At 44.6% G+C, this 27,341-nt stretch overlaps 2 protein-coding genes across 2 annotated transcripts in view; both read right to left on the bottom strand.

Annotated features, from left to right (window-relative positions):
• Positions 1-9,000, bottom strand: part of LOC142572966 (luciferin 4-monooxygenase-like) — a 42,393-nt gene extending 33,393 nt beyond the window's left edge. Inside the window, exons 1-2 of the mRNA XM_075682443.1 lie at positions 8,802-9,000; positions 5,475-5,643 (exon numbers count right to left, since the gene is read on the bottom strand). Coding sequence (XP_075538558.1) covers positions 5,475-5,643; positions 8,802-8,992 — 360 coding nt within the window. The 5' untranslated portion in view covers positions 8,993-9,000. The remainder of the gene's footprint in view (positions 1-5,474; positions 5,644-8,801) is intronic.
• Positions 9,001-18,026: 9,026 nt separating this feature from the next.
• Positions 18,027-27,341, bottom strand: part of LOC142570574 (uncharacterized) — a 51,254-nt gene continuing 41,939 nt past the window's right edge. The window contains exons 3-5 of the mRNA XM_075678946.1: positions 25,099-25,202; positions 23,130-23,289; positions 18,027-18,259 (exon numbers count right to left, since the gene is read on the bottom strand). Coding sequence (XP_075535061.1) covers positions 18,027-18,259; positions 23,130-23,289; positions 25,099-25,202 — 497 coding nt within the window. The remainder of the gene's footprint in view (positions 18,260-23,129; positions 23,290-25,098; positions 25,203-27,341) is intronic.

Below are 27,341 nucleotides of genomic sequence, written 5' to 3' on the forward strand. Positions count from 1 at the left end.
AGCACTCGTCGCACGTTCCGGACTAATCGTTGGGACCCGCGTGCCTTCCACAGAGTTCGACACCATTTGCGTCAGGCGATGAAATCAGATAACAGAAGATTCGGCGACAACAGACAGCGGATAGAAGCATCAATAACTTTTCAGCAACTTCGGATGCATGCAGCCGATTCCCGCGCTGTGCGATAACATTTGTTAGGCGGCGAAACGTGGTCGCCCGATAAAGATAAGTACACGTGTCAATATAGAGTACTCCCTGTAAGGAGACTCAATCGCACACAGCTCACCTGTGTACAAGGAAACCAGGTGCAATCAATCAGCATTTTTTCACCCGCAATAACATACGCGGTGCTATATATAATAACTGCAAGAATTTTTCAAAATTACCTGTGGCAAATGACGCAATTCTAACCCTGGAGCAAAATTACACAATGAGGTGGCCACAACTTCTAAGCGAAATCAAAATGCTTAATTGAATAAATAATTGCAGTAACTTCCGATTGACTACATTATGGCACATATTTCAAACTTAAAATTACAACTGGCGAGTTCGCAAGGCTTGGAACGAATTCTCAGGAATACACCAGTGCCGAAGTGATAATTTTCGAACTGTCTGAAGAAATCCATTGTTGTCCCAGGTACCTTTGCGCTGCAATGCATGAGAAAGCGTCTTTGTAGAAAAGTAAGTGGAAAAACAGTGCATGCCTATTTAATTTTCACGGCACATATATCGAAAGTGGTGTCATCCTTAGAATTCGTTCCAAGTCAATACTCTTGCAACCTCAGTGGCTACAATTCGTAGATTTATATATGTGCAGTAAGTGATTACTTATGCAGTTACTAAGTGTAATTAGGTTATGCATTAAATTATGTATTTTGACTGCTCGTAAAAACAGTGGCCGCCCTCATCGAGATCAAGGGTAATGTGCTGCCTGCCACAGGCAATTTTTAATAATTTCATTCAGCTAAAAAACACCCTACATAAGCATAATCTTTGCGTCGTTAAGCGTGCTTTTCTAAGCAAAAATACAGCAAACCTCGAGAGCATCTCTGAAATAGACCCAGTTCCACGCAAAACTGCTTAAATTCACGTCTAATGTGGGGCGCTATAAAGTAAAGCTATTCCAAAATATTCTATTCCAATTCAGCAATCAGCCGACCGCTATTGGTGAAAAGCTTTTTTGGACAACCCCCACTTCACCTGTCTGTCACGCGACCTCACGAAAACCGCGATAGCTCCCCATCTGATATGACGTGTGCACACTGATTATGCATAATTTGACCATACAAAACCAAAATAGGTATTTCTTATTCGACGCCTTTTCGCCATTAGCCCTCGGCTATTGGTCGAAAGATTTCCGGCTGCACCCACTTCACCTGCCTCTCACACGACGTCACAAAACCGCAAAAACTTACCACGTCAAAGTGACGTGCAGGCGTTAAGGATGGATTAATATGCCGAACAAAAGTGAATTTTCTTATGAAGAGCCGCAGGCTGCCCCGTTCCGAAAGGAATAAAAGATGGCTGCCGCCGATCGCTCCGGCACTGGCTACTCGCCCCTGCCGGAGAGCATACGTTTATTTGCGCGTAATGAAACTTTTTGCGTGGCAGTGTAACGTTTTCGAGAACTTTCGGCACATTTACGACCTCGTTCTGCCAACTCTTCCTTGCTGCGGATCCGTTTTAGCGTCATTCTCAAGCGTGCATTGCATGCAGCCGCGATTGTACACGAGCCACCGCAAGCTAAGAAAAAGAAAATGGACCAATCGCAGACGGCGGCACCACCCTCTTCATCTGGTTATCGATACTCACTGCAGTGGCTCTGCCCCATCGAATCCCTCTCCAGTTGAGCATGCTCCTCGCCTCTTGTGAGCCAATTAGATGAGACAAGCCGCTGAGTGCAGGCAATGTTATTCGTTTTTCAAGCAAACAAAAGTGAGCCTCCAACGAACGAGGGGAGCATTTTATTGGTTTGTTCAGACAACCCTGCGGGTGAGCGCCCGATGCTTGCGTTGGCGGTTATGCAAATTTGACGTCAGGAGATTGCAATAGAAACATATTGGAATAGTTTTACGTTATACTGCCCTTGGTTAACATGTAGCGTTTTACAAAAGGAGTAGCGCACAGCTTCTGGCTTCTCAAGTTCCTGTTTATTGAAACAAGCCTCTACTTTACGCGCCGAAATGATGTGATAGTCGCACTTGGTTCTCTCAGTCTGTTTATTTTGTTTTGAAAAATAGGGTAATGAAAGCGTATAGGTTGAAATTAGAGAATCATGGCATGTATTGAAGACGGTTGCTCTCACTTATGAACACGCCATCTTAGCATAAAAGGTCCATGACACGTGCATTTTGTAAAATACCCGAAGGGGAGCTTTAGTCAACAAAATAACGCTGTTAGGTGCTTTTTTACGGAAATTTATATTTTCCGTGTGGGAGGCTTTATTGATAAATTCAGAAAAAAAGATAATGTCCTAGAACCACTACATCAGAACTATTAATATAAGGATCGCGATATATTTCTCGGAGGTAAAAATTCGAAAGTTCAGAGCCAATATTCGAGTGATTGTTACTTCCGAGGATTCTGGCCATGAGTAGCTTTCATCGAAATAAATGAATAACAAGCGTGACAGCGGAACTCGAATTATGGTCGCGAAGATAGCTACAAAACCCAGCGTCAGTTAACGATAGCAGGTCTAATCCAGAATGCCGTATTTCCTCGAATGTAGGTAGAGAGATAGAGTGAAATAAATAAATTATGTGAAAGCCAGAGAGCTCGTCCAGAGGTAGATTCCTCTGTTCAGTTAATCTGAGCTGTGAAAGGGTAAGCGGGAAAGAAACAGAAATATAGTGGATTGCGAACATCGCCCCTCTTCATTACCAACACTTAGGTAAAACTCAGCGGCAGGCTTGAATTAGAGGGTGCATATTCACTGCAGTGGTTAGACGCTTCCAACTGCAAAAACGTCTATGTTACGAAGCAAAAGATTCTGATGGTTTTATGAGGAGACATAGAGGAATGGGAATGTCCTAAACTATGGATATCATACAAGCGGTGCGAAAGATACCTTATACATTTGAGAGAGTCAGAGTAAGTTGAGGCACCACTTTGATCCGACATGTCTATTCAGCTTAGTTATTGAACTGGGTCATGATAGCACGACATGAAATTTAAAGCATATTTAGCGCCAGCGAGCAAGGTAGACGACACCACAATGCGCTATGTGCTACATCATTGCTAAACTGACTTGGAAAGTATATTTGGCGCCAGCGAGCAAGGACAGAAGGGAGACGCCACCAGAATATGATTTCCAAGTTAGTTTACGAACACGCCCAACAAATGGCAATGATGAAATTTAAACTGACATTATAATGGTAGTTTGCAAACATTCGACATCTCTACGAATTTGCATGTACTTTTCGCCATAAGATGCCTTTTTCATTCGTTGGCCTTATTATTTCTTTAGTCGTGAATTTTGGGAATTAGCGTATAAGTTTACACCACGTCAAATTCAAATAAAGAAACTATGAAACTTCGTAGCGTTCTGATACTTTCGAAAAGAAGTCACATTATGACGTATTTTTGGTGCTGATGCTTGCTCAAGTCATAAGTGAGTACTTTTAAAATTTCGGCCAGCTTTTTATCGACAATTTTTGTCTCGAACAAGAAGAACAATGATTTCCTGTTTCATGCCAGTTGTGTGACCCAGTGTATTTAATTAGTTTTGAAATGTCGACATTACAACAGCTTTTATTCGACTTTTCAGGTCATCAGAAGAAAACCCTAGTGATGCCAGCGTTTTAGTTCGCATCATCTCCTTCCTTTCAGAACAAGCTCATTTTTACTGTTAATAACTCTCATCAATAGAATATATTCGAGCGTCAAAAAAATTAACTGTATTTGGTGCTCATATCCTAATGTCGCATGATGTGTGCATATTTTTTTTGTCAATGAAATTGTGGTGTATTCTATTTTTTTTTATGAATTCGCTGTACCACCCCTAAGTAATACCTTCAGCCGTGAGGGCCTTCAGGGGAATATTGTACAAATTATAAAAATAAATAAATAAATAAACAAATAAATAAGGTAGCTTGAGAATAGGATAAGGACCGCGCAAATAGCGATGTAACGAAGATTGCTAGGCATAACGTTAAGAGACAAAGAGAGCAGTTTGGATCGGAGAGCAAACGGGCATAGGCGATATTCTAATTGACATAAAGAGAAAAAAAATGGAGCCTGGCAGGTCAAGTAATGCGCCGGTTAGATATCCCGTTAAACCATTAGGGTTGCAGAATGGGTACCAAGAGAAGGGAAACGCAATCGAGGACGACAGAAGACAGGGTGGAGCGATGAAATTAGGAAATTCGCGGGCGCTAGTTGGAATTGGTTGGCGCAGGGCAACGGTAATTGAAGATTGCCGGGGGAGGCCTTCGTCCTAAACAGTTGGCATAAAACAGGCTGCTGCTGATGATGATGATCAAAATGCTACGTTCGCTACGTTTTTCTCGCGTATACGAGATAAATTCAGCAATTATTATTTCAATTATCGTCCCTACTGCGATAATTCTTTTACAGCGAAACTCTTAGCTTCTAGTTGGTGGGGAATTTCCATGCTAACCCAAAAACAGTGCCACCACCTAGCGGCCGCGGCCCCTCGGATTGAGCTCAAACGGCGAAACGGTTTTGTGTTTCTTCAGTTCCCGCTTAACATAATTAAGTTTTCTCGTGTAATCTAATTGCTATTTGATGTCTGCAGCGTGTGCGCAAGCCTCATTTTACGAATTTGCTGGCGCATTTTATTTGAGAAATTCAAATTACTTCAATTACGCACTTGCTCTAGGCGGAGGGCCTGCTAGAATGTGGATGTATGCTGCACTCGCGCAAACGCACCTGACTAACGTGTGCACACAATGTATCTGTCTAGATGCGTGAGCGCTCTAACGGTGTCACATCCGTCACCCAGCGTGTGCTGTGACCGCAATCCACATTAGAGCAATTGTTGTCAAAAATACAGTACTGCCACCTCGCGCCCGCGGCTTCTCAGATACACCTCAAACGGGAGCTGAAAAGAAGGGGCTTTGTCGTTCAGTTCCCGCGTAACAGAATTCTTTTCTCGTATATTTGTGTTACGATCCTAAGCTATCATGTTGGCAGGTAGTGTGTAAGTTGTACTATACTCATTTGCTCACGTAATTTACTTTTAAACATTCATTTACTTCAATAAGGCACTTGCGCTGGACCGTGGGCCTACAAGAAAGAGGATGTATGCTGCACTTCCGCACACATGCGTGCGCGTGTGGCGTGCGTTGCTTGTAGTGTGGTGCTCGTGTAACGTCATCTAACGTAACGTCGACTGCGCTTGTCGGACATCGGCAACAAATACGTTGTGCACCCACATTCACAGGCCGGAATGGAGGCGGAATTTTTAGTTAGGTCGGTAGAGGAATTTCTTTTTTTCACCTGATAAAGTACTTACGTTGTGTTCCATGACAAGTTTAGTCATGTCTTGCAAGCGGAGGCCTGGTTGCGTGAGGACGCAGACTGATCCTTCGAGCACAGCCATCAACCCAAGTAGCAATCCAGATGCGTGGGAGATGGGAGCTGAAGCGAGCACAGTATCTCTTTCGTCGGACGACTTGCACGGCCTGAAAAGCAAGAAGGTATCCTGCCTAATCTTGCCAATTTATTATATATGTATACAGACAATTCGAGCCTTGCTCTCTATACACGCTCGTACCTTGGTGCACAGTCAGATTCCGCTTTATATACGTGACTGTACCAACGCTGCCCCGTTAGTAGCACTATACCGAGATTACAATTCATTTTGGATAAGGCAACAGTGGTGGATACAGAGGTTAGAAATGTAACTACCGTCCCCCACAAAAAAAGAAACAAGTAACTGACCAAGGTGATGCTACCTGATGTTCCCAGGTATCAACATGACAGCAAACAAATGAATGTTTTAGCAGAGAAATGCAACTTTCTAGCTAGAACACCATGAAACAGTACCTTCGCAGCAAATGTTATTGCCTGCTGCTGTAATGAGTCAAAATTTCCTAATCGGCCCATAAAAAACGAGAACTGGGAGTGTTTGTCAAAAAAGCGGCGAGTCACATAACATTATAAAGGGACACATTAGAGAACGAGTGGGTACACCAGATCAAGCCTTGAGCTTTCCTTGCCCACTTAACATAGAGAACGTCAGTGATGTTTTGTTGGGACTTCAGTTTGCCAGTACTGCTTACACATGTAAGGCTCACTTCGAGGAAGAAGTTAAAATAAATTATGGATAGGAACACACATGCTTGGACTGTATGTAAGGCGAAACTTTAACAAAACGGTTATTAAATGCAATGCAACTAAAGTCTCTGTCGGTTACCACAACACTGGTTACTGGCAAACGGCTGCCGTCCGACCTATACGTTTCCGCTGCTCTCGAGATTGTCACATCGCACGCCAATTCCGCAGTCGCTCGCAAATAGCATCCCATTCCAGCTCCAAATTTAACTCTCGTCTACAAAACCTATGTTACTACTTTTGTTGCCATCCTGAATCGAATTACACGGACCGCGTTACAGTACCTACAACACCCGCAACCAGCCATTCGCCGTCATCGCCAAGACGACGCTGTCCTTCGTCGCAAACCCACTGGTATTTGTCCCCATTCTACCGTGGTGACTACTTCTTGTGCAACTACTACATACAGGGGCGCTATAACGTAAAACTATTCACAAATTTTCTATTCCATTTCTGCTATCAGCACGCCGCGATTGGTCAAAAACTTTTTTGAACCACCCGCACTTCACCTGTCTGTCACGCGACGTCATGAAAACCGCGATACCTCCCCATCTGATATGATGTGCACACACTGATTATGCATGATTTGACCGAAAAGAGAAAAACAGTTAATTCTCATTCGACGTCTTTTCGCAATTATCCCCGGCTATTGGTAAAAAGTTTTCGGGCTGCACCCACTTTTCTTGTCTGTCACGCGACGTCCCAAAACCGCGAAAAATCACCGCGTCAAAGTGTCGGTTACGCATTAAAGATGCATTAATATGCCGAACAAAACTGAATTTTATTCTGAATAGCCGCAGGCTACCCCGTTCCGAAAGGAATAAAAGATGTCTGCCGCCGATCGCTCAGGCGCTGGCTACTCGCACCTGCCGGACAGCATGGGTTTATTTGCGTGTAATAAAGCTTCTTGCGCGACCATGTAACGTTTTCGAGCACTTTCAGCACGTTTACGACCTCGTTCTGCCAAGTTTTCTTTCCTGAGGATCCGTTTTAGCGTCATTCTGAACCTTCCGTTGCATGACGCCGCGATTTTCGACCAGCCACCGCAAGCAAAATAAGTGAAAGCGGACCAATCGCAGACGCCGGGACCACCCTCTTCATCCGGTTATCAATTTTCAGTGCACTGGCACTGCGCCATCGAATCTCTCTGCACTTGAGCGTTCTCCTCGCCTCTTTTCAGCCAATTAGATCGGACAAGCCGCTCAGTGTTGGCAATGTTATCCGTTTTTCAAGCAAACAAAAGTGACCTCCTATGAACGAGGAGATCGTTTGATTGGTCTGTTGAGACCACCCAGTGGATGACTACCCGGTGCTTGCGTCGGTGGTTGCGCAAATTGGACGTCAGAGGATTGGAATAAAACATATTGGAATAGTTTTACGTTATAGGGCCCCAGCTCTCGGAGGTGACTGACATGACTAGGTAATCTTCTCTTGGCTGTGCTTACCCAACTGAACATTCATGGATGCGGCGTTTTACTTACGGCGCTCATGGACGGTGGAGTTCAAGCCACAGTTATTAACGCTGATCTGTGGCATCAGCTCAAGAAATTTCCTTCACCGGCTGCGGAGCATAGGCTACGTGCCATCGACGGAAGTACATCTGCCGTTCTTAGTTTGCGCCACCGTGGTTTATGCGACGTCCTTGTGAGCATAGCCAACTAAAAGAACAGTGTTTTAGTCTCCGTACTCTACCAGCGTCCTCCAGCTTGTGCTTCCAATTGATAGAGATATCTACAATGCAACAAGCCGGCTAAGCTTTCTAGAGTTTTTCCACCCGCAGCCTCATAGCGGTCATGCCAGCCGGTTTCGCTATCACACTTCAAGTTCCAAATGGCCACAGTTTCTTAACCCCAGTTGTTTACATTGTTTTCAAGCACTCTGTCTCTCTTGCGAAAATCGTCGATACCTTCTGCAAAAACAGAGCTTGTCTTTCAACGGTGACCTTTGATTTCTCCACTCACGCGTTTCCATCAAGAACTAAACTATAGACACACAGCCGCCGCTCGACTACTGGCGTATTTCTGCGTGTGCATCCAACGCCCCTTAACGCGCTTCGATCTCATTGTATTCGGCGCATTACACAGCGACAAATTTGACATGATTGTCCGTGCCTGTGCCGAACGCGAGTGCAATCTTTTCGTCACCTGCCGATCTCTTTTCAAAACGCCTGCGGCTTCTATATCCGCCCGCTTGGTCAGGCTAACGTTGCTGCATTAACACCAGCGACGCAAGCCCAAACCATTAGAGTGCCCATTGCTCTTTACCGTAGAGTCAAAGACGACTGTAACTGCTGTTTCTTGCCTTATTCCTGCGGCAAAAAAAATTTGTGCACCTCACTGGCCAGCAATTCTGGGGACTGTCAGCGACATAAGAACATTTAAGCATTAATCTGTCTTTGCAGGTGCTTCATACACCAATGTTTCAGCACGACCTGTCGGCACTTTCGCAGCTATGACACATTCGCCGGCCACACACATACAACGTCATCAATTCTAATCTTGCGTACTTAGAAATGAAGTAGTTGGCAACGAAGCTGTAGTGCGTGTGCTCCACGCCCTTCGGAAGTCCTGTTGTGCCCGACGTGTAGACGACGACGATCACCGCTTCTCGAGGATCTTCGACAGGACACCCTCTGAAGGCCGATTTGTGCAGGTATTTGAAGGAATCCGCAGAAACAAATCCGTCCACACAGCCCATTGCGAATAACCCCTGCATATATTAAAGGTTTTACGTAAGCATTAGGCAAGTTACTGCGAACGATTGTACTTGCATAAGTATCAGAGAAACATGTCGCGTAGCAAAGAACATTCTTAATAAATGCCGTTCACTACAAGTTGCGAATGGAAAGTGTTGCTCGATTCTAGAGCACTAAAGGATAATGAACACTTCAAGGCGCGTTTGTTATTTCTGAATATGTTGTGCGCTAAATCCTGTACCTCTAGGGATGAAACGGCTAGGCGCAATTGTCGTTGCAAAATAAGCCTACACACGAAACTAAGGCAACCTAATACTGATCTCAGAAGCAAATGCATCACGGAGACGTCGATGGTTCAATGAAAATCAAAAATTGTCTTTATTTCTTCCTAGACAACAAAATCTGGGAAAGGACCTCAAACTAAGAGATACAAAAGTATAACTCGCGTGCGCCTGAGTGCCTCCAATTCTGCAGCCCAAGCAAAATTATTCGGCTGGTATGAATGACTTTGAAATCGTTTACTACGATAGACGACGCATTCCGGGTCACCTTCAACGACCCGAACTTTGTATGAATTTCTGCAACTCTGCGCTTACATCCTGATTTATACATCAAACACAGTATAACTACAGACACTACGGTGGCGGTATAGTGATCTATCACACAAATGACAGCGACTCTGACTGGGCGATGACGAGGGTCCAGAGCATATATATAAACATATGGGAAAATACGTCTGTAAAATATTGCGTATTATTCGCACCGTTAGTGCTATGCCCTCAGTGCATCAGGACCCAATTATTCAGTGCTTTACTGCAGTCGTAGTAGCAGCAGTAATTAGTGAATAAAAACTGCTTATTTTCCAGCGCGGTATATAAATCAGCGCATCTGAGTGTGCTCTGACATGTAAGACGCCTTGATCACCATGTAACTGTGCGCTTCGATTCAGTCATGTACACTGCTCATAATAACGTGCTGAAATGATAGCTGCAGTTTAATAATGTGTAAATGTGGTAAAACCTAATGTAAAAATGCAAATAAACGTTTTTCTGCAATTTCAACGCCCCAGCCAGAACTCTTACTAGCGAGAAAATCTCAGCCGTACAGAAGGAAGACAGCTTGGGTGCGATAGTTTATTTTGACGCTCCGCTAGAACAAGCCAAATACGATGTTTTGATGCATTCCAGCGGCGTAAGCATGTCACCGCTTTAAGTACACTCTAAAAATTAAAGCTGTGAAGGTGACTCTATCGGTGGAGATGTTGGATGTAGCATATACGACCGCTTTTTCTAGAGTACAAGGGCTTCATCAGGGGTAGCGTGTAATATGATCGGCTACTTCCACACACACACACACACACATACAGAGAGAGAGAAAGGTAGCCATAACGTATTTTAGCTCTTCTGTGCAAGATGGGAGAAGCTGCAGCAGAATTGATTTTACTGCGTTGCTACCAGTTAGAGTACCTCTTATAGCGCGGTTTCAGCTGTTAAGAGTAATTGCACTGGTGTTTATTTTACACCATTGTAGCTCTGTCTCTGATTGTAAAACAGAACAGAAAGTTTGTTTCAGGAAGTAAAAGGAGAAAAACGTCCAATTCTGAAGGACTGTAGTTGTGCCTACGCACGTAGCATTCATTACAAGCTCACCATTGCGTTCTGCGCGTGCGTCCAAAAACCAAAAGGTCACCCTCGAGTAGATAGAGCTTTCACGTACGTGAGAGTGCCTGTCCTACTTTTGACATACATTGCCCGCACATACATACACTGGTAGTCCGCAATTGACATTGTCACGGTGCGATCCTTTAAAATTGGTCATCTCTTCGCCTGCAACATCTACATGTAAAACGAGATTTGAGTGCTTGCTCTCTTACAAGCTAGGACGAAGCTGTATTAAGCTTTAAAATCCTATAAGATATATTGGAAATGCTGGAATAACCAATTACCGCATAATTATAAAAGCTGTTGATATGTAACAGGATGAAAATCAACCACACCTAATGAAACACTTACACAATTTGAACTCGGGCCAAATTCTACTAGCGCGGAGGTACTGAATAATCAATTCCCGAACAAGCTGACAAATAAGTCCAGCCGCGAGCAAACGCGTGCAGGGAGCAAAAAACTGCCTTCAATTCTTACGAGACGATAGCAATGTATAAGCGGACTACTGGCCTGGAAACTGCAAGAAGTTCGAAACGGGCCTATCTTGCAATGCATCGCGCTTCCCCCTCTGAAAATGAATGAATGGTTTGCTAATAACCAGAATTCTACGTTACCGATTTCGCGTGATTAACTATTTGTAATGAATTTCGTCTTTGCGTAATTTTCCAATTTAGCGACTACTTTATTTTTCAGTAACCCTCACCGCACTTCGATTAACTTTTCAGTAACCAATTACGCGTAACCAATTCCATTCTTAATGAAACAAGCTCTCACAAGTGACGCAGCTGTGGGCCCATGAATGATGCGAGAACTACAGAACGCTGTTCAGTTTGCGATATTCAAAATTAGAGCGTTCGAAAGAAATTGAGCAAGCAGTAAAAAATTGCCGCAGCATGAAATCAGTGAGAGGAAAACTTGCCATAGGACGGGGCAAGAGGCATGCGGTGAAGTATGAGCAGAGTAATAACATCATCAATTTCGATGATATCGTAATAACAGCGGAGGAATTCGATGCTGACCTGTAGAGTACCGATAGTAGCAACGCAACCTTCACTGGAAGCAGTGATAAACAGGCTACAGAGGCTCATTCTATAGCTATCCATGGAATGACTAGGGCCTTGTAAGACATGTTCCAAGGAAGCACGTAGGAGAATATGAAACAACAGACGATTTATTCAGGGATGGGGCATATATTATGCTTGAAAAGCTCACTGCACTTTACGTGCAATGCCTCATGACTTCAAGTGTACTAGAGAGCTAGAAGAATGTCAACATTACACTAATCAATAAAACGGGTCCCATTAATGCACATAACAATTGCAGGCCCATTATCTGGCTTTCACTTTGGCATAAAATATTCATCAAGATGATTTCCAATAGACTCAGGGCAGCACTTGACTCCGAACAACGGAGAGTAGGCTGGCTTCAGGAAAGGAAACTCTACAATGAATCACATGCGTACATGCCACCCACCAATCAGGCTTTTGAGAATTGTGTTGAATACAATCAACCTCTCTATATGGCTTTCATATAATATGAGAATGTATTTTAATTAGCCAAGATACCAGCAGTCATAGAGACATTGCGTATCAAGTAGTATGGGCGGCATACGGGAATAACTTGAGATAGCTGCACAGATTCCATAGCTACATTTATTTTCCACGGGAAAAATTAGAAAATTACCTATTTAAAAACGGACGAGAGAAGGAGACAATCTGTCCAATGCTATTCACTTCATGCTTAGAAGTATTTAACTTATTAGACTGGAAAGGATTAAAAGTGAAGATCAACGGCGAATATCTCAACAACTTTCTTTTGCAGAAGACATTTTCCTGTTAAGCAACACTGGTTATAAATTGCAACAAATCATTGAAGAGGTCAACCTGGAAATTACTAAAGTACGTTGGAAATTGATATGCAAAAGAGAAAGGTGATGTTCAATAGCCTGGCAAGAAAAAAATAGGTCTTAATCGCCAGTCAGCCTCAAGAATCAATTAGAATCACGTTTATATTGGTCATTTACTCACAAAAGACCGTGATCATGGCACGGCAATTTACAGGAATTGCCTACCGTTGCAGGTACATAAGCAGGCACTAAGAAACTCTGACTTGAAGCCTACTATTGTCAGTGGAACGAAAATTGTACAATGATTACGTTCTGCCACTGCTAACATATGGGGCAGAGACTTGGACATTAAGCGAAATAAAAACTGAAGATGGTCAGGCTATGTAAAGCATATGGCTGACAACTAGTGGACTATTAGAGTTACAAAACGGGGGCCAAGCGAAATGTAGCTCAGTCGAAGACGGCAGAAAAAATAGGTTGGGCGTTGAAATTTGCTGCAGCAACTTGGAATCAGCTATCACAAGAGAGTGTAATTGGAGATCAGTGGGGTAGGCAGTCCTCCTGCAGCGGACATAATAGTAAGCTGATGATGATGACAGAGTCCAGAGGGATGAAAACATGTTCATGGGTTATCTCCTCACATCCTGCACTCTCCGCTTTTGCACACTTCTCTTGGAAGTCCGTCCATTGAGCTGGCCTTCACAGGCGGTAAAACATGCTGCTCAAGTCATCTTCGCTTTGTGCTGTCTATAACTTCTCTCACATAGACCGCAGTTTTTAGCCAGCAAACTCATATATTTCTGTCAGTTTGACGTTACGTTACTTGTTCTATACAACTTTTGTTAAGAGTGTCACACACGAACATTACTTCGATAGTTCAATAATAGACAACGTTATAATGAAGTATAATGATTTACAATCTTTTTGAGGAAAGAGAATGTCATTGCTTCCATCCGTTACAATTAGTCGTTTAAGTCTGAAATGTTAACGAGTGATGAGCGCAGATACGAGGTACACCAGATAATTGCCGACAAATTGAAACGGCGCCTCTAGCGTTCCATAGCGATGGCCGCTTCGGACGTCGAAACCGAATGCGCTTTTTCATATTTCCACTTGGGATGTCAGAAGCGCCTTCCACTAGCCCCGCCAACAATGAAGCACATTGCATTGCGGAGAACGCAGCCCGCGCATCGCGGCATTGAGTGGCCACAAACGTTTGACCAAGGTCCTTCATTGTGCGTACGGTACTACACAGTCTTCTTCTCCAGGTCGCAGATTGAGCAAGCTTTCAGTGTCGCTGCACATGTTTCCACGAAGGAACGAATTAAGATTACCAAATCAAACGAAGTCACTGTTGGGGTAGTAACAAGAAATCCTAATCAATAATTCTTTTCATTGGCTATTGTTATTGTAATTGCTTATTTTCCCTCTAACGCGTACAAGCCTGCAAATAACTTACGCAATGATCAATGTTTCTCGGCAATGTATGCAGCAGACCCGCTACAGTAGCCACATGCTTGATTAAATAAATTAAATTAGGGGGTTTTACGTGCCAAGACCACCATATGATTATGAGGCACGTCGTAGTGAGGGAATCAGGAAATATGGACTGCCTGGAGTTGTTTAACGTGCGCCTCAATTTAAGTACACGGGTGTTGTCGCATTATGCCCCCATCGAAATGCAGCGGCAGTGGCCGGGAATCGATCCCACCACCTCACGCTTAACCCACATATGCGACGTAGAGAGATGCCACTAAGACGGTATCCAATAATTTTGCGAAAGGAAGTAATTAAACTGTCGCGTAAGAAAAGCAAATCACGTAAACGAAAAGAGCGAGTTAGAGAGAAAGCAAAGATAAGAAAGGCAGGGAGGTGAACCAGACGAGCGTCCGATTTGAACTACACTGGAGGAAAGGGAAAGGGAGAATATAAATTGGAAAGGAGGAAGACAGTGACGACTGTGTGCGCAGCGAAGCACCGGGACATCAAAATCTCACAAGTCCATACGTGAATAGGAGGCTGTGGGTGAGCCATGTGGCAAACACGGGAGTTGCAAGCAATGGATTTAGAACATCCAGGACTTGCACTGCACTACGCACTGACGGAGTATGCAACTTCTTTAAGGGTATACAAAGGGTATTTATGAGGGATGGAAGCATCGAAACCACTTGCTGGTCTTCTGGCAGTTTTTCGGGAGTCGGCGCTGTGGATTGTACCGCGATGCGCTGTATCATGTCCTTTATGCCGCTGTGGCTTCACTGCGGTATAAGTTGTGACTCGAGCTGCGGCTCGGGTTGTGGCACGGGCTGTAGCTTGAGCTGTGGCTCGGGTCGTGACTTCAGCTGCGGTTCTGGCTGTGGGTCTGCCTATAGCGCGGTAAGCGGCTTCAGCTGTGGCTTCAGCTCTTACTTGAGCTGTAGCTATCACAGCATGGGCGAAGCTTCCGTATTGGTGGTGTCCTGCAACACCTTGTTGTCACAGCTAGACTCCACTCTGCTAGGCCTAGAGGGGGCTGATAAGGAAGAGTAGTCATATGTGGGGCGCTCTTCACAGAGGCATCGGCGTTCTTTGAAGTCCGATGATGTCGGGAGCGTCGCTTTCTAACTGGCGCAATATCTTCCCGATGAGAAAACGGTCTCTCGCCATCTGCTTCAAGAGCGCCCTTTCCTTCTTCATGTTGGGGCAGTACTTTGAGGTAACATCCTGGGACCCAATGAAATTGAGACACTTGAGAACCATGGCTGCACAGGAGTTTGCAGCGTGGGGCTCTGTGCAGCTCGCACAAACTCGTGTGTTCGCAGACTTCGTTCACGTGTACCATCATCATGCAATTGCGGCATTGGAGTGGCCTTCGGTTAACTGGTCGCACGAGGCATCTAAGGTGTCCCACCTTGACTTGTGAGGGAGAGATTGGCCCTTGAAAATTGCCCTCACACAGCACAGCGTGTGTCCAGGCGAGATACATGAGTAATGGCGAAGCGATAAACAGCTAGTTGCACTAGAACAGAGAAGTCAGCGCTGGAGATGCAAGCCGTTCACGTCGTAGAAGACACCAGTCATGGAGTCACTGTTTAGAGGGATATGCTAACGGGCCTTCATGCCGCCAAGTATCGTAAGCTTGAATTGAATTCCGTGGTTTTATGTGCCAAAACCACTATTTAATTATGAGGCACGCCGTAGTGGGTGACTCCGTATTAATTTTGACCACAAAGGGATCTCTAACGTGCTCTAACAAGGGCGTTTTTGCATTTCGCCTCCAGTGAAATGCGGTCGCCGCGGCCGGGATTTGGTTCCGCGATCTAGTGCTCAGCAGCGCAATGCACAAGTAGCTAAGCCACTGTGTCGGGTGTTCCGTAAGTTCGCGCAAAGTGCTCAGAGCAATCTCATGTACAGCGTCGATAACCAAGATATTTTTTCGTGTGTTGATTGTGACTAACTTGAGGTTTAGCGCAAGAGAGCACGTAGTATGACAGAAGAGGACGATACCACAGCGCTACTAACAATTGAAACGAAGATGGAAGTGAACAGTGAGAGTTAGTAGCGCTGTCTCTTCGTCCCCTTCTGTTGCGCTTCTTGCTTTCTTGCGATTATACTCAAGTTATGCAGAACCAACTAGCCCACCAGTCTTCTCATTTATTCAGACGTCCGTGACTTCACCTGGCGTAACAGCTTCAACGAGCACCGAGATAGACAGTTTGTTGAGTCACTTCAGTTTGCTGGTAGCGATTGCTGGTACAAAGAGAATCGTACTGACTGCGGCATTCCGAGTTGTTCCTACAGTCGACGTTCTCGAAGACAGTAGGCCCTGTTGATTGTTTCATCTTGCGACTTCTCACGAGCTGAAAGTCGTTATCGGAGAATTACTCACTGATGGCCAAGTAGACACTAGTACCGTCGGTGTCGCTTTGGATGCCGATCCGCGTCCTAGACGCAGTCTCCGCTGAAGTCGCCATCTCGGACAGAGGCGCGCGGACATCAACTTAAATGTGTGCCACAACCCATGATTGTTCTCCCTAGATAGCACAGAAATCAGGGGAAACCAGATGAGCTAGAAAAATAGCGTTTTGGCTCACAGACAGTTCGTATGTGTCTAGGCTGCACACGCTTGCTAGCGGTAAACATGCTGTGGCAGTACTGCGGTCTTCGGGGCCACATAAGGCCGGTATCGCAAGAGGTATCCTAATTCTTAGGCTACGCAAATTTACACGACCGTTCTTTCAGCGCACCGCACGCCTGACGCGTGAATCGGCGTAGCGTGGCCAACTCTATAGTGGAGAAAGGTGAGACCACTGGAGGGTGAGGAGGGGGGGGGGGGCTGGCGAAGAACAACCATCTAGTGCCAGGAGCCACCAGTTTGTACGTGCAACAAAACGTAAGAACTTTTTAAACCGTACCAATTCTTATTGACAAGAAATGTACCGTATAGTAACCTAACATGGCTCCAAATACAGAAAAAGCTATTGTGACCAGTTAGGACCGATAGAACAGAACTAGCACCATAAAAAAGACTCACTCCAAGTTTATGACACTTCGAGTGAACAAAAAAAAGTATATACGAACGAGCTTTGATGCTGTATGTTAGAAATGTCGGTGCATTTGGCCGTCCTACTGGGTAAAATAGAAACATGGAACATTTGCCCGAAATCCGGGGCAGTTTCCAATTCTAATTGGCGGCCTCAAAGCTGCAAGGCGTAAATGCGAGCTTCTCGCAAAGGACGGTCAGACCCAGTGCGTTTCCACCAGCAGCGATACAAGTATTCCTCCCATCTGCAGCATCTCTTTTAGTAAAAAAAAAGTTTGAAGGCGATTCTACCTCCAGTTGAAATCAATGAAAGAAAAAGTGTTCGTGTATGAGTTCGAGGTGACATAGGGGCGCAGCCACTGCTCAAAGCACTTTATCGCGTCTCTCCTCGCGTCAGGAAAGTAGAAGCAGCTCACGTTCTTATAATTTCGTTTGCAGCACTATCTACGGAGTTGCCACACATTTTGAGACTCCACTATCTGCGGAATCGGCCCACAGATGGTGTGGAAATTATTTGTAAATAATCTTTGGCATTTACCATATGAAAACTACGATCTCATTAGGAGACACGCCGTTATTGGAGAAAAGCGTCGGTAGCGTAATCGTTCCTGTATCAGGCTTTGGTGCTAGATATCTATTGCAATCCTGTGTGGCACAACTTTACTGAGTAATTTATTTAAAACATCACAAGTTTGTCTTACGGGCGAAAGAACGAATACGATAGCAACATGTTAGAATACTACGCGAAGTTCGTAGCTATAGTGGCAGCATGAATTGCAGTAAACATAAGTTGGCTAAGTAAACAATCGGGGTGTGACATGCGCAGACGCACATGGACAGAAAGAACTCGAAGACTAAGAGCAGAAGCGGCTAGTTCTACAGGGCCCTTTCGGAGTTGTCTCGTTACGTCGGCCTCGCTCTCCTGTACTGCGGCATGCCTACTGCGTACACGGTTTGCCTTCGCATCGCGCTTTTGAACAGCGGGATTTTGTCGGCGTTGTCACTCAAGCCTCGGCCTCTTTCTTGTTCCCCAGCGCCGCGTCTGGGTGCCCTTGGCGTTTGACTCCAGCATTCGCCTCAGCAGCACGTTGTTCCTGCGTCTGAACCACAAAAGCGATCTTGACGCCATATGAGGGCCCTCCTTCCATCACTGTGATTAGCGTTTCACGGGAACCTGACGGCTGGCGTACTGACAATTTGAGCGATGTGAGGGACGCGATGATTCGGAACTGAAACCCTGCACCAAACAAGTGGAAAATTGGTGGCGCAAGCTGACACCGTCTACGTAGCTGTGTTATAATTCCTTCCAGCAATGAAACTTGTATAAGCCGACGCCTTAGACTACAGCTGGTCCGGTCAAGTCTGTGCCATTGGAACACGAACACGCAGGACATACATCGCCACCCAACGTTCAAATTCTGACCCAAAGGGAAAGCGTACAAGTAATGTATGTGCTGTTCTTCAAACAATGAAGTAAAAGTAAGGAAACCAGGATTTTTATATTAAATTATCGAGTAAGGCGAAAGACTGCTTGAAATGTTTATATAAGAGATATTACAACAAAACGTCCCAAACTCCTCAGCGCACTGGCTTGCACGCGGGAAATGCTTAAGGATGTTATATTCTTCCTACTCCGGCATGCGTCAGTGGTCTAATGGTAGAGTTAGTTAGTTATTCGGTTAGTTAGTTACTTAGTTAAATGTGATTTAGTGGCGCAAAAGCGGCTAAGGCCATGCTGCGCCAAACACAAGGTGTTTTAAAATCCAATTTAGGAAGAGAAAGGCTCTGTTAATCTATATTTTATGTAAAAAGCCGGTATCATCTCAAAATTTACGCACGTTAGATAATGTAACTATCGGATCACCTCCTAAAATGAAAGCAGGGTGTAACGGTACGTGTAGTTATAAGTTGTGCAAACGGTTTCGTCCGTGTACTTCAATATATGTACTATTCAGTAACATATGCATAACTGTTAGTGGTTCTTGGCATTTCTCGCATGTTGGGGCGTCTTCTTTCGTTAGTAAGTATTTGTGAATGAGGTGTGTGCGCCCAATGCGTAGTCGGTATAAAACTACTTCAAAGAGCCGCTCCTGGTGGTTACATGACTTCCAATCACCAGGTACGGGTTTAGTAAGATGTAGCTTGTTGTCTGCACAATGATCCCATTCGTGTTGCCACTTTGACTTTAAGGCCTTCACAATCGCAAGGATACTACCTTTATATGGATGGTTTGTGTTTGTTATGTCTATATACGCTGCCATCGCTGCACATCTGTCAGCTGCTACGTTACCAGGAAAAAAAATTAAATTATGGGGTTTCACGTGCCAAAACCACTTTCTGATTATGAGGCACGCCGTAGTGAGGGACTCCGGAAATTTCGGCCACCTGGGGTTCTTTAACGTGCACCTAAATCTAAGTACACGGGTGTTTTCGCCCCCATCGAAATGCGGCCGCCGTGGTCGGGATTCGATCCCGCGACCTCGTGCTCAGCAGCCTAACACCATAGCCACTGAGCAACCACGGCGGGTCTACGTTACCAGGTATCCCAACATGGCTTGGTACCCAGCATAAGCGAATTGATCTCTCGTATTTGTTAAGCGCCACCATGTTTAATATATCCCCTAGAAGGGTTCACTCTCAGATTTCAGATGTAGAGCCTTTGGTGTACTTAAGGAATCAGTGGATATGACTACTTTGGGGTGGGGGAGGGGTGTGTTTTTCAGGGATAAATTTTTTAACTAAATATCATACAGCATAACTTTCACCGTTGAAAACAGAGGCATCTTTTGGTGATAGAATACTGGTCTCCCACTTTTTTGTTATGGTCCCTACACCCTCGCCTTCTTTTATTTCAGAGCCATCAGCATAAAATTTCATCTTATATTCATGATATTTGTCCTGAAGAGCATGGAATTCTCGTATGATGTGTTCGTGTGGTGTGTCTCTTTTCTTTAAATGTGTTCATGTCCAGTCACATAATTACGTGCGATTAAACCACGGGGGCAACCGGTGTGGTTTTTCGGCAACCTGGAGGACTTCAAGAGGAATGTCCTAATCCCGGCAGCATTCCTCATATCGCAGGACAAGCGGCCTAATCATGTTAGGTTTATTTTTATAGTGTAAGCGTGAGTTGCACTGTGTGACGATGTTGTAGCATATGCCTATATGCTGGTAGCGTATATGCGGTAAGGTATTCTGAGTACGTAGGATAATATGAGTAACGCTCTGCTCTGCCGTAAGGGTGGTTCAGTACACTCAACGTATAAACTTGCAACAGGGGATGTTGTGTAGGCACCACATGCCAGTCGCAGTCCAAAGTTATGTACCGAATCAAGTCATCGAACGTAAGACTGTCTGACTGAGACATAAACCACGCAGCCGTAGTCTAGAAGGCTACACACAAGAGACCGGTAAATACGTAAAAGACATGTTAGGTCGGAATCCCAGTGTTTATGAGATAAAACTTTGAGGATATTCAACGCCTTATTTTCTTGAATCTTCGTTTCATTTTATTTCATTTTATTTCCTTAAAGACCCTGTAGTTGGGGTATTCCATAAGGGGTGGGAATACAACATATACAAACAAGTGTTATAATGCATTCAATTCTGTAGATAAAAAGTTGTTATATCAATGTTACACAAGTTGTTTGAATGTGGGCTAGGAAGTTTAGTTTGGTTTCAAAGGTTATGCCCAAAAACTTACAGTATTGTTTCGCCGCCAGTATGGCACCTTTCAATCTAAGGACTGGAGCGCTGTGCAGCCCTCGTTTCTGAGAGAATAAAACAATAACTGTTCTCTGCGCGGAGAAACGGAAACCATTTTTGTGAGCCCATTGTGCAATATTATTTAATGTGATTTGAAGCTGCCTTTCAGAGGTTCACACATTTGAGCCGCGGCGAGCCACTTGGAGATCCTCTGTATATAGCGTGCATAAGAGACAACGGTATTATTAACTCAGTTCTTTTTTACTGTGAACAGTGTCATGCTGAGAACACATCCTTGTGGAACGCCATTTTCTTGTGTAAATGTAAGAGAATATAATGAGCCAAGACGGTACATGAAATGTTCTGCTAGACATATACTCAGCTAGGCAGTTCAGCATTTTACCACGGATCCAGAGGTCAGCGAGGTAGCCACATCTCCACGCGGTGTCGTAAGCTTTTTCTAAAACGAATAAAACTGCAAGACAGTGTTGCTCGTGTAAAAATTCATATCAAACTTCATGTTCTAGACGGACAAGATGGTCAGTAGTTGAACAACCCCTTTAATATCCACGCTGGTAGGGGTCCATTAAGTTTCCTGATTCTAGAATAAATGAGAGTCTTATATTAATAAAGTTTTCATACGATTTTGCCAAACAGCTTGCGAGGCCCGTAGCTGCTTGCAGATGTTGGGGATTTAGCAGATTTTAAAAACAGTACTGTTGCCTTTTCCAGTCTTCCGGTATTATCCAGATTCCCATATTATGCTGAAAATGTATAGGACAGCATCTACAGGTGCTTGAGATTGATGTGCCAGCATGACGCAGTGAATGCGGTCGTGACCTGCCGCTGTTTTTTTCTTTTCCTGCAGACAGGGCTCTATTTATTCCCTGTTGTGTGAAGGGGTATTGTACAGTTCATTTGATGCGCCAGAAGTGGGCAGCTTCTGTTTTTCAGCAAACTGTGTGTACTTTAAAAATTCCTTTGAATAAGTCACTGAACAGGAGACATCGCATAAGTGTTCGACAAGTACATCTGCCTGTTCTTGTAGTGTTGTTTGCATGGCTGTAGTTGTAAGTTACACGGTATTGTGTACGATGAGTAATCACCCTGAAACTTTACCACCTGTTCCCACATTCGTTTAGGTTTGACTCAACTGTTTATTGGGGAAGAATATCTTTTTCTGCAATGATTTTGCCGCCTGCCTTGGAATAAGTTATGCTTAGGCCTGTTTAAAGCCAAAGAGGTTGGCATGGGTCAGGTATCTTTGTAATATTCCCAAGGCGCTATTTTGGTGCTTTTTTCCTTCCGTGCAATCAGGAGTCCACCACGGATAGATTTTTTTGCGCACTAGGCTAGATGTTGCGGTGTTGCCTTCTCTGCCGCTGAAATAAAATCCGCAGTGAATTTTTCATTAATTTCGTTTACGCTTAGTTCACTTGAAAAGACTTCCTGGAGTTTTGCATGCTTCGCGAAAAGTGGCCAGTCAGCAAGATGTATTTTCCAGTGACGAGGTTTCAAATTCGTAATGGGTAATTATGACGCGAGTTTGATGACAGCAGGTAGATCATCGCTGCCATATGAGGTGTTCAGGACTTTCCATTTAAAACCAGTAAAACCGCATGGTGAGCGAAAGGATAAATCCAGGCAACGAAAATTCCGAGAAGTAGGCGAGAAATAGGTTGGCGCACTTGAGTTTAAAAGACAGATGCTATTCCATAAAACTAAATCTTCAATGCATGGCCCTCTTTGGTCAATTTTATCGCTTGCCTAAAAGTGCAATGAGCATTAAAATGTCCCACTAAAAGAAAAGGCTTCGTCAACTGGTCAGATAAATTTCCAGGTCTCGAGTAGTGAAATGACTATGGTGAAGAATGTACAATGAACAGATGGTGACAGTCTTAAATGATAAAACGCTGACAGCTACAGCCTTGTACGGAGCATTTAATAGAACGTTCCATGGTGGGAATGCCACTTTGGACAACTACAGCGACACCTCCTGATAGATGGCTGTAGTGCTAGCAGTCCTTTCGTACGGCAGTATAACCTTCGGGAAAATGTGTATTTTCGGCGTCTAAGTTTGTTTCTTGAAGGCAGAATGCTACTACTGATAACTTATTTATAATGTATTAGATGCCACCTAGATTGTGGATTAAGCCTCTGCTGTTCCAATGGAAGATGAAAGCCATTTTATTGCAATTGGAAAAATTTACTTGTGTGAGTGCGTGAGCTTACAGTGTTGTAGGTAGCCTTTATTAAAAAGTTCATCGCTTTTATTAAAGGTTGTGGCCGTTGAAATTACCTGTCCCTCTTTTTTGGCGCAGTTGCAAGAACTTTGTCCTTGTAGGCGCGCTCCAAGGAGCGCGGATTTTTAGCGTCAATGACGCCGGGTTTTTCGGGTCAACCTCCATCGCCTCCTCCGAGGCATCGGATGATAGAGAGCCAGGAGCCGAGACGTGCGTCTGGGCCCGTGCAGTTCGGTTCAACTTTGGCCCCGTAGTACTGCGGTCTGTCATTGCCATGATGATGGAGCAGTATTCGCTTCAGCCACCAAGGGGGCAGTTGCTGCAGGAACACCGGAGGTGGGCCCTGCAGGCTCCTGAAACCAGTATAGAGCTGCCTCCTGCCGCGTGACACTGACATAGGTTACGTGAGGTAAACGCCCTAGTCTTTTCGTCGCTTTATAGAATGAGATCTTTTCTTTTACAGTTATTGCGACTATTTCTTCTTCTCTTTTCCAGCAACGGCAGCTCCGTGAGTAAGCTGGATGATCACCCTTGCAAGTGACACATTGCCCAGGAGCACTGCACTTGTCAGATGGATGGTCGTTGGTACTACACTTCGCGCACGTTACTTTTCCTCTGTATCATCGTGTTGCATGCCCGAACCTCTGGCACTTGAAACATCGCCTCTGGTTCGGTATGTATCATCGCACGTCCATTTTCACGTATCCAGATTCGAGTGAAGTGGGCACAGTATAAGAACCAAATGTGAGTGTTACGTGTTTTGTAGGGATCTGTTGGTCTTTTCGCCGAAGTGTAATTCATTGAACCATAATTTCGTTTTTCTCCTGCAATCCTTCAAGGAGCTCTTCGTCACTGAGATTCAGGAAGTATTGTGATATAACTCCCTTGCTTGTGTTGAGTGAGTGATGTGGAGAAATTGTCACTCTGTGTGGAGAGATATAGTTGATCTTTCTCGGTCAGTTCAAGGAGAAGTTCCCCACTAGCCATCTTTGAGGCGTTATTGTCAGGTCCAATCGTGGTTGCTAGGCATTTAGAAAGTAGGATTGGTGACAATTTTCTTAAGGTTGTACTGCCTTCACTGTGAAGAACATGGTATTTTGGGAATGTGCCTTCGTTTGGTTTCAAAAAGAACTGGAAAGTTGCTTCCATGCGACTTCTTTTCAGAGGTCGATCTGAAAGTCGGGGCAACAATTCTGCTATTGGATGGCTTCAAAATTCGGCAGCGGTGGTAGCCATCTACCACCGAGCCCAATAAAGGCACGCTACAGGTTCCAAGAAACGTGCAGACGCCGGCTATACACCACCACTATAACCTAATCTGTATACTCAAGGCTGAATATATTACACATGCTTAATCCTTGCCACCCAGAAGTTCGAAAATAAGAATAAGTGAGTAGAAGACAGAACTGATTGAGTGTAAGAGAAAGAAAAAATTTGAAGAGAAGGACAGCAAAAGCGACTGGCGACTTCCCCCGCCTGGGTCAGTCCGGTAGTGCCGTCTATGTGAAGCGGAGGCTAAAGAGGTATGTTGCATACGCCCGAAGGCCTCAAAGGTCCGACCACCTGGGATTGGCTTAATCCCCAGGATCCATTTTTCCACAGACTGCGCTAAGGCACGCAGAGCTAAACGCGGGAGGGGCCAACCCTCGTGTGCTCTGGTACGTGATGTCTCAACACACCAAACGCCTGGTGACGCAGATGCCCCTGCGGGGTCTAATGGTAGAGCATCAGGCTTCTGCGCTTGCAGTCCTCGATTCCAATCCTGCCGTCGAGCGCTTTCATATATTTTTAATACACACACACACGCACACGCACACACACGCACACACATACGCACACACATACACACACACACACACACACACACACACACACACACACACACACACACACACACGAACGAGAAGAAAGAAAACCGACGGGCACGATTATTGTTCGTCCAGTGAAAAGATGGTGGCAAATGAAATTGTTTTCAGTCATCTATACATATTTAGCCTTCAGTATCTCAGGGATCGGCTCACGATTAGATACTAGAAACATACCTGAAACAGAAAATTGGTGGTAGTTCTCTATGAAAGACTCCTTTAAAAACATTCGTTCACACGTTTTGTATCTGCTATTCTCATACCTTAAGTTCGAGGGTCGAAGTTGCCTTCTTGACTTTGCTAGTCAATTCCACGTCTGTGAGGATGTGCGTGCTGTCGCTTTCGATGATATGGCCACGCAGTTCGCCTGCACAAAACAATGGACCCAATACATACACCGATTAACGAAGTTTGTGAGAGAATTGTCTAAGAAAACGTTTCTGGTCGTGTTGTTTATTTTTACGACATATTTCCCAACAGCGATGGATCAGAAACTGTGCAGTGTTAGTGTGAGAACTAAAAGGATACGAAAAATGTTGGCCTTCTTTGTTGATTGATGTGCTTTGCGAATGTTTAATATTACCTCATAAAGGAAGTTTTCTCAGTACGAGTACACATTGGCTAGTTTCGTCACACGCTATCGAAAGTGATTACGACGGTTGCAGTTAGGATGACAGTGTCCGTAGCCATTCTCTCTCGTTACTGAATAATAAGAACATGCTATTTCTGCTGTGATGGAAATATTAGGTCATAACAGAATAGTGTCGGTAGTTTATTTAACGTTAACATTTAGCACATGCGCGGTAACCTAGGCACGTGATGACCATCAATAAGTTTTATCCGTGAGTAACTGTGACTGAACGTGCAGAACTCTTCAAGATGTACCAAACAAATTAACGTAAAATAAACAGATCAGCGAGACTAGCACGTATCATTGTGTTATTCCTGCAGGGATACATGTTGGAGGCAACACTACATTCTTCGTTGCCGCAACCTGCTCAAGCTTGCTAGTTAAAATACAAAACAGTTCAGTCTATCAAAAAAAGTGACAGAACCCATCTCTCGATGACGGTCGACGGTAATGCTATTAGCACTCATGCACTGTAACGACACACCAAAGTGCGGCAGCCTGAAGACACATTTATTGACAATTTGTAGCAGTTATTCTGAGAATTCCTCGTTTCAGCGAGATACGAGACTGACTGTCTCCGGTATTGGTCCACTTTGCTTTACATTCTCCTTGCCGAGGACGCGATGAGCCTGAAGGCATGATGACGGCTGCATTCAAACGAAGCAGTGACAATGATAGAATGACCAATAAGGAGTGACGTCAATAGAACGATGAAGGCGCCATGACGATGTTAGCATGACGATTTTAGTTGATAATTTTCAAATTATGTGAACGGTATAATCACTACAGGGTGACGGCAACCACAGCATTAACACAATAGAATTACGACAGGTGTGTCAGGAAAGCTCGCTGAAGACGAAAGCGGGACGACGAGGTTGAGGACAACAGCTTCACGAATATAGAATGACGATAACGGAACGACTGCAATAACATTACAACGACAGTATGACAGCGCACGCATGAGGACGACACATTGTACAAGACGGCAGCGGCATAAAATCACGGTTTAATGACAATTGCAGGATTCCGATACAATGGCGAAGAAGTGATGATCTTTTATGGAACGACGAAGGCGCCATGGCGACGATGGCAGGACGGCAATGGAGGAATCTCTACTAATTGATCATGACGGTTAGACGACAGTGTAACGACGACAGCATGACGAGAGTGAGGTGACGAAGTTAGAATGATGATGATGCAACAAACACGACCCCCTCACAACAAAGATATGACAACGAATGCATCGGGACTACTGTAGACGACGATGCCATGATGACGATCGCATGCATGACCGCGGTGAGGAAACATCAGGATGATTACGAGAGTAGGACCAGGATGGCGTGACAAGGACTGTTTGGCAGCGATGGCATGACGACGTCATGACGACGATGGCATGACAGCTATCGGGTGACGATTCTGGAGTGACGATGATGGAATGACCTCGAGGATGTAACAAAGAAGGCATGACGCGACTGCCTGGCGATTAAGTGTATGACGACGATTGTATAACGACTGTAGAATAAAGAAGCTGGAATGTCAATGATGCAAAGACCATGACGCCAAAACCACCACGAGCACATTGATATTGTTATTATACAACTACTATACAACTTCTGTAGAAGGGCCAAACTGAACGGGGAGATGACGACGGCACGAACAGAAGTGGGTGCCGACGCTGGAATGCCGACGATGCAAGGGCCACGAGAACATTTCTAGTGGTCGAAGACAGCAAACAACTTAGGCCACAAGGTCATCTAGATTAAACATTATCCGGAAGAACTGATCTCACAATAACTGTCCACGGTATTGCGACTATCATTCAGAAATGTAACGATAAACCATACTCCTGAGGTAACACTTACTTAATATTTGTCA

This window comes from Dermacentor variabilis, chromosome 2, assembly GCF_050947875.1.
Source record: "Dermacentor variabilis isolate Ectoservices chromosome 2, ASM5094787v1, whole genome shotgun sequence".
Lineage (NCBI taxonomy): Eukaryota > Metazoa > Arthropoda > Arachnida > Ixodida > Ixodidae > Dermacentor > Dermacentor variabilis.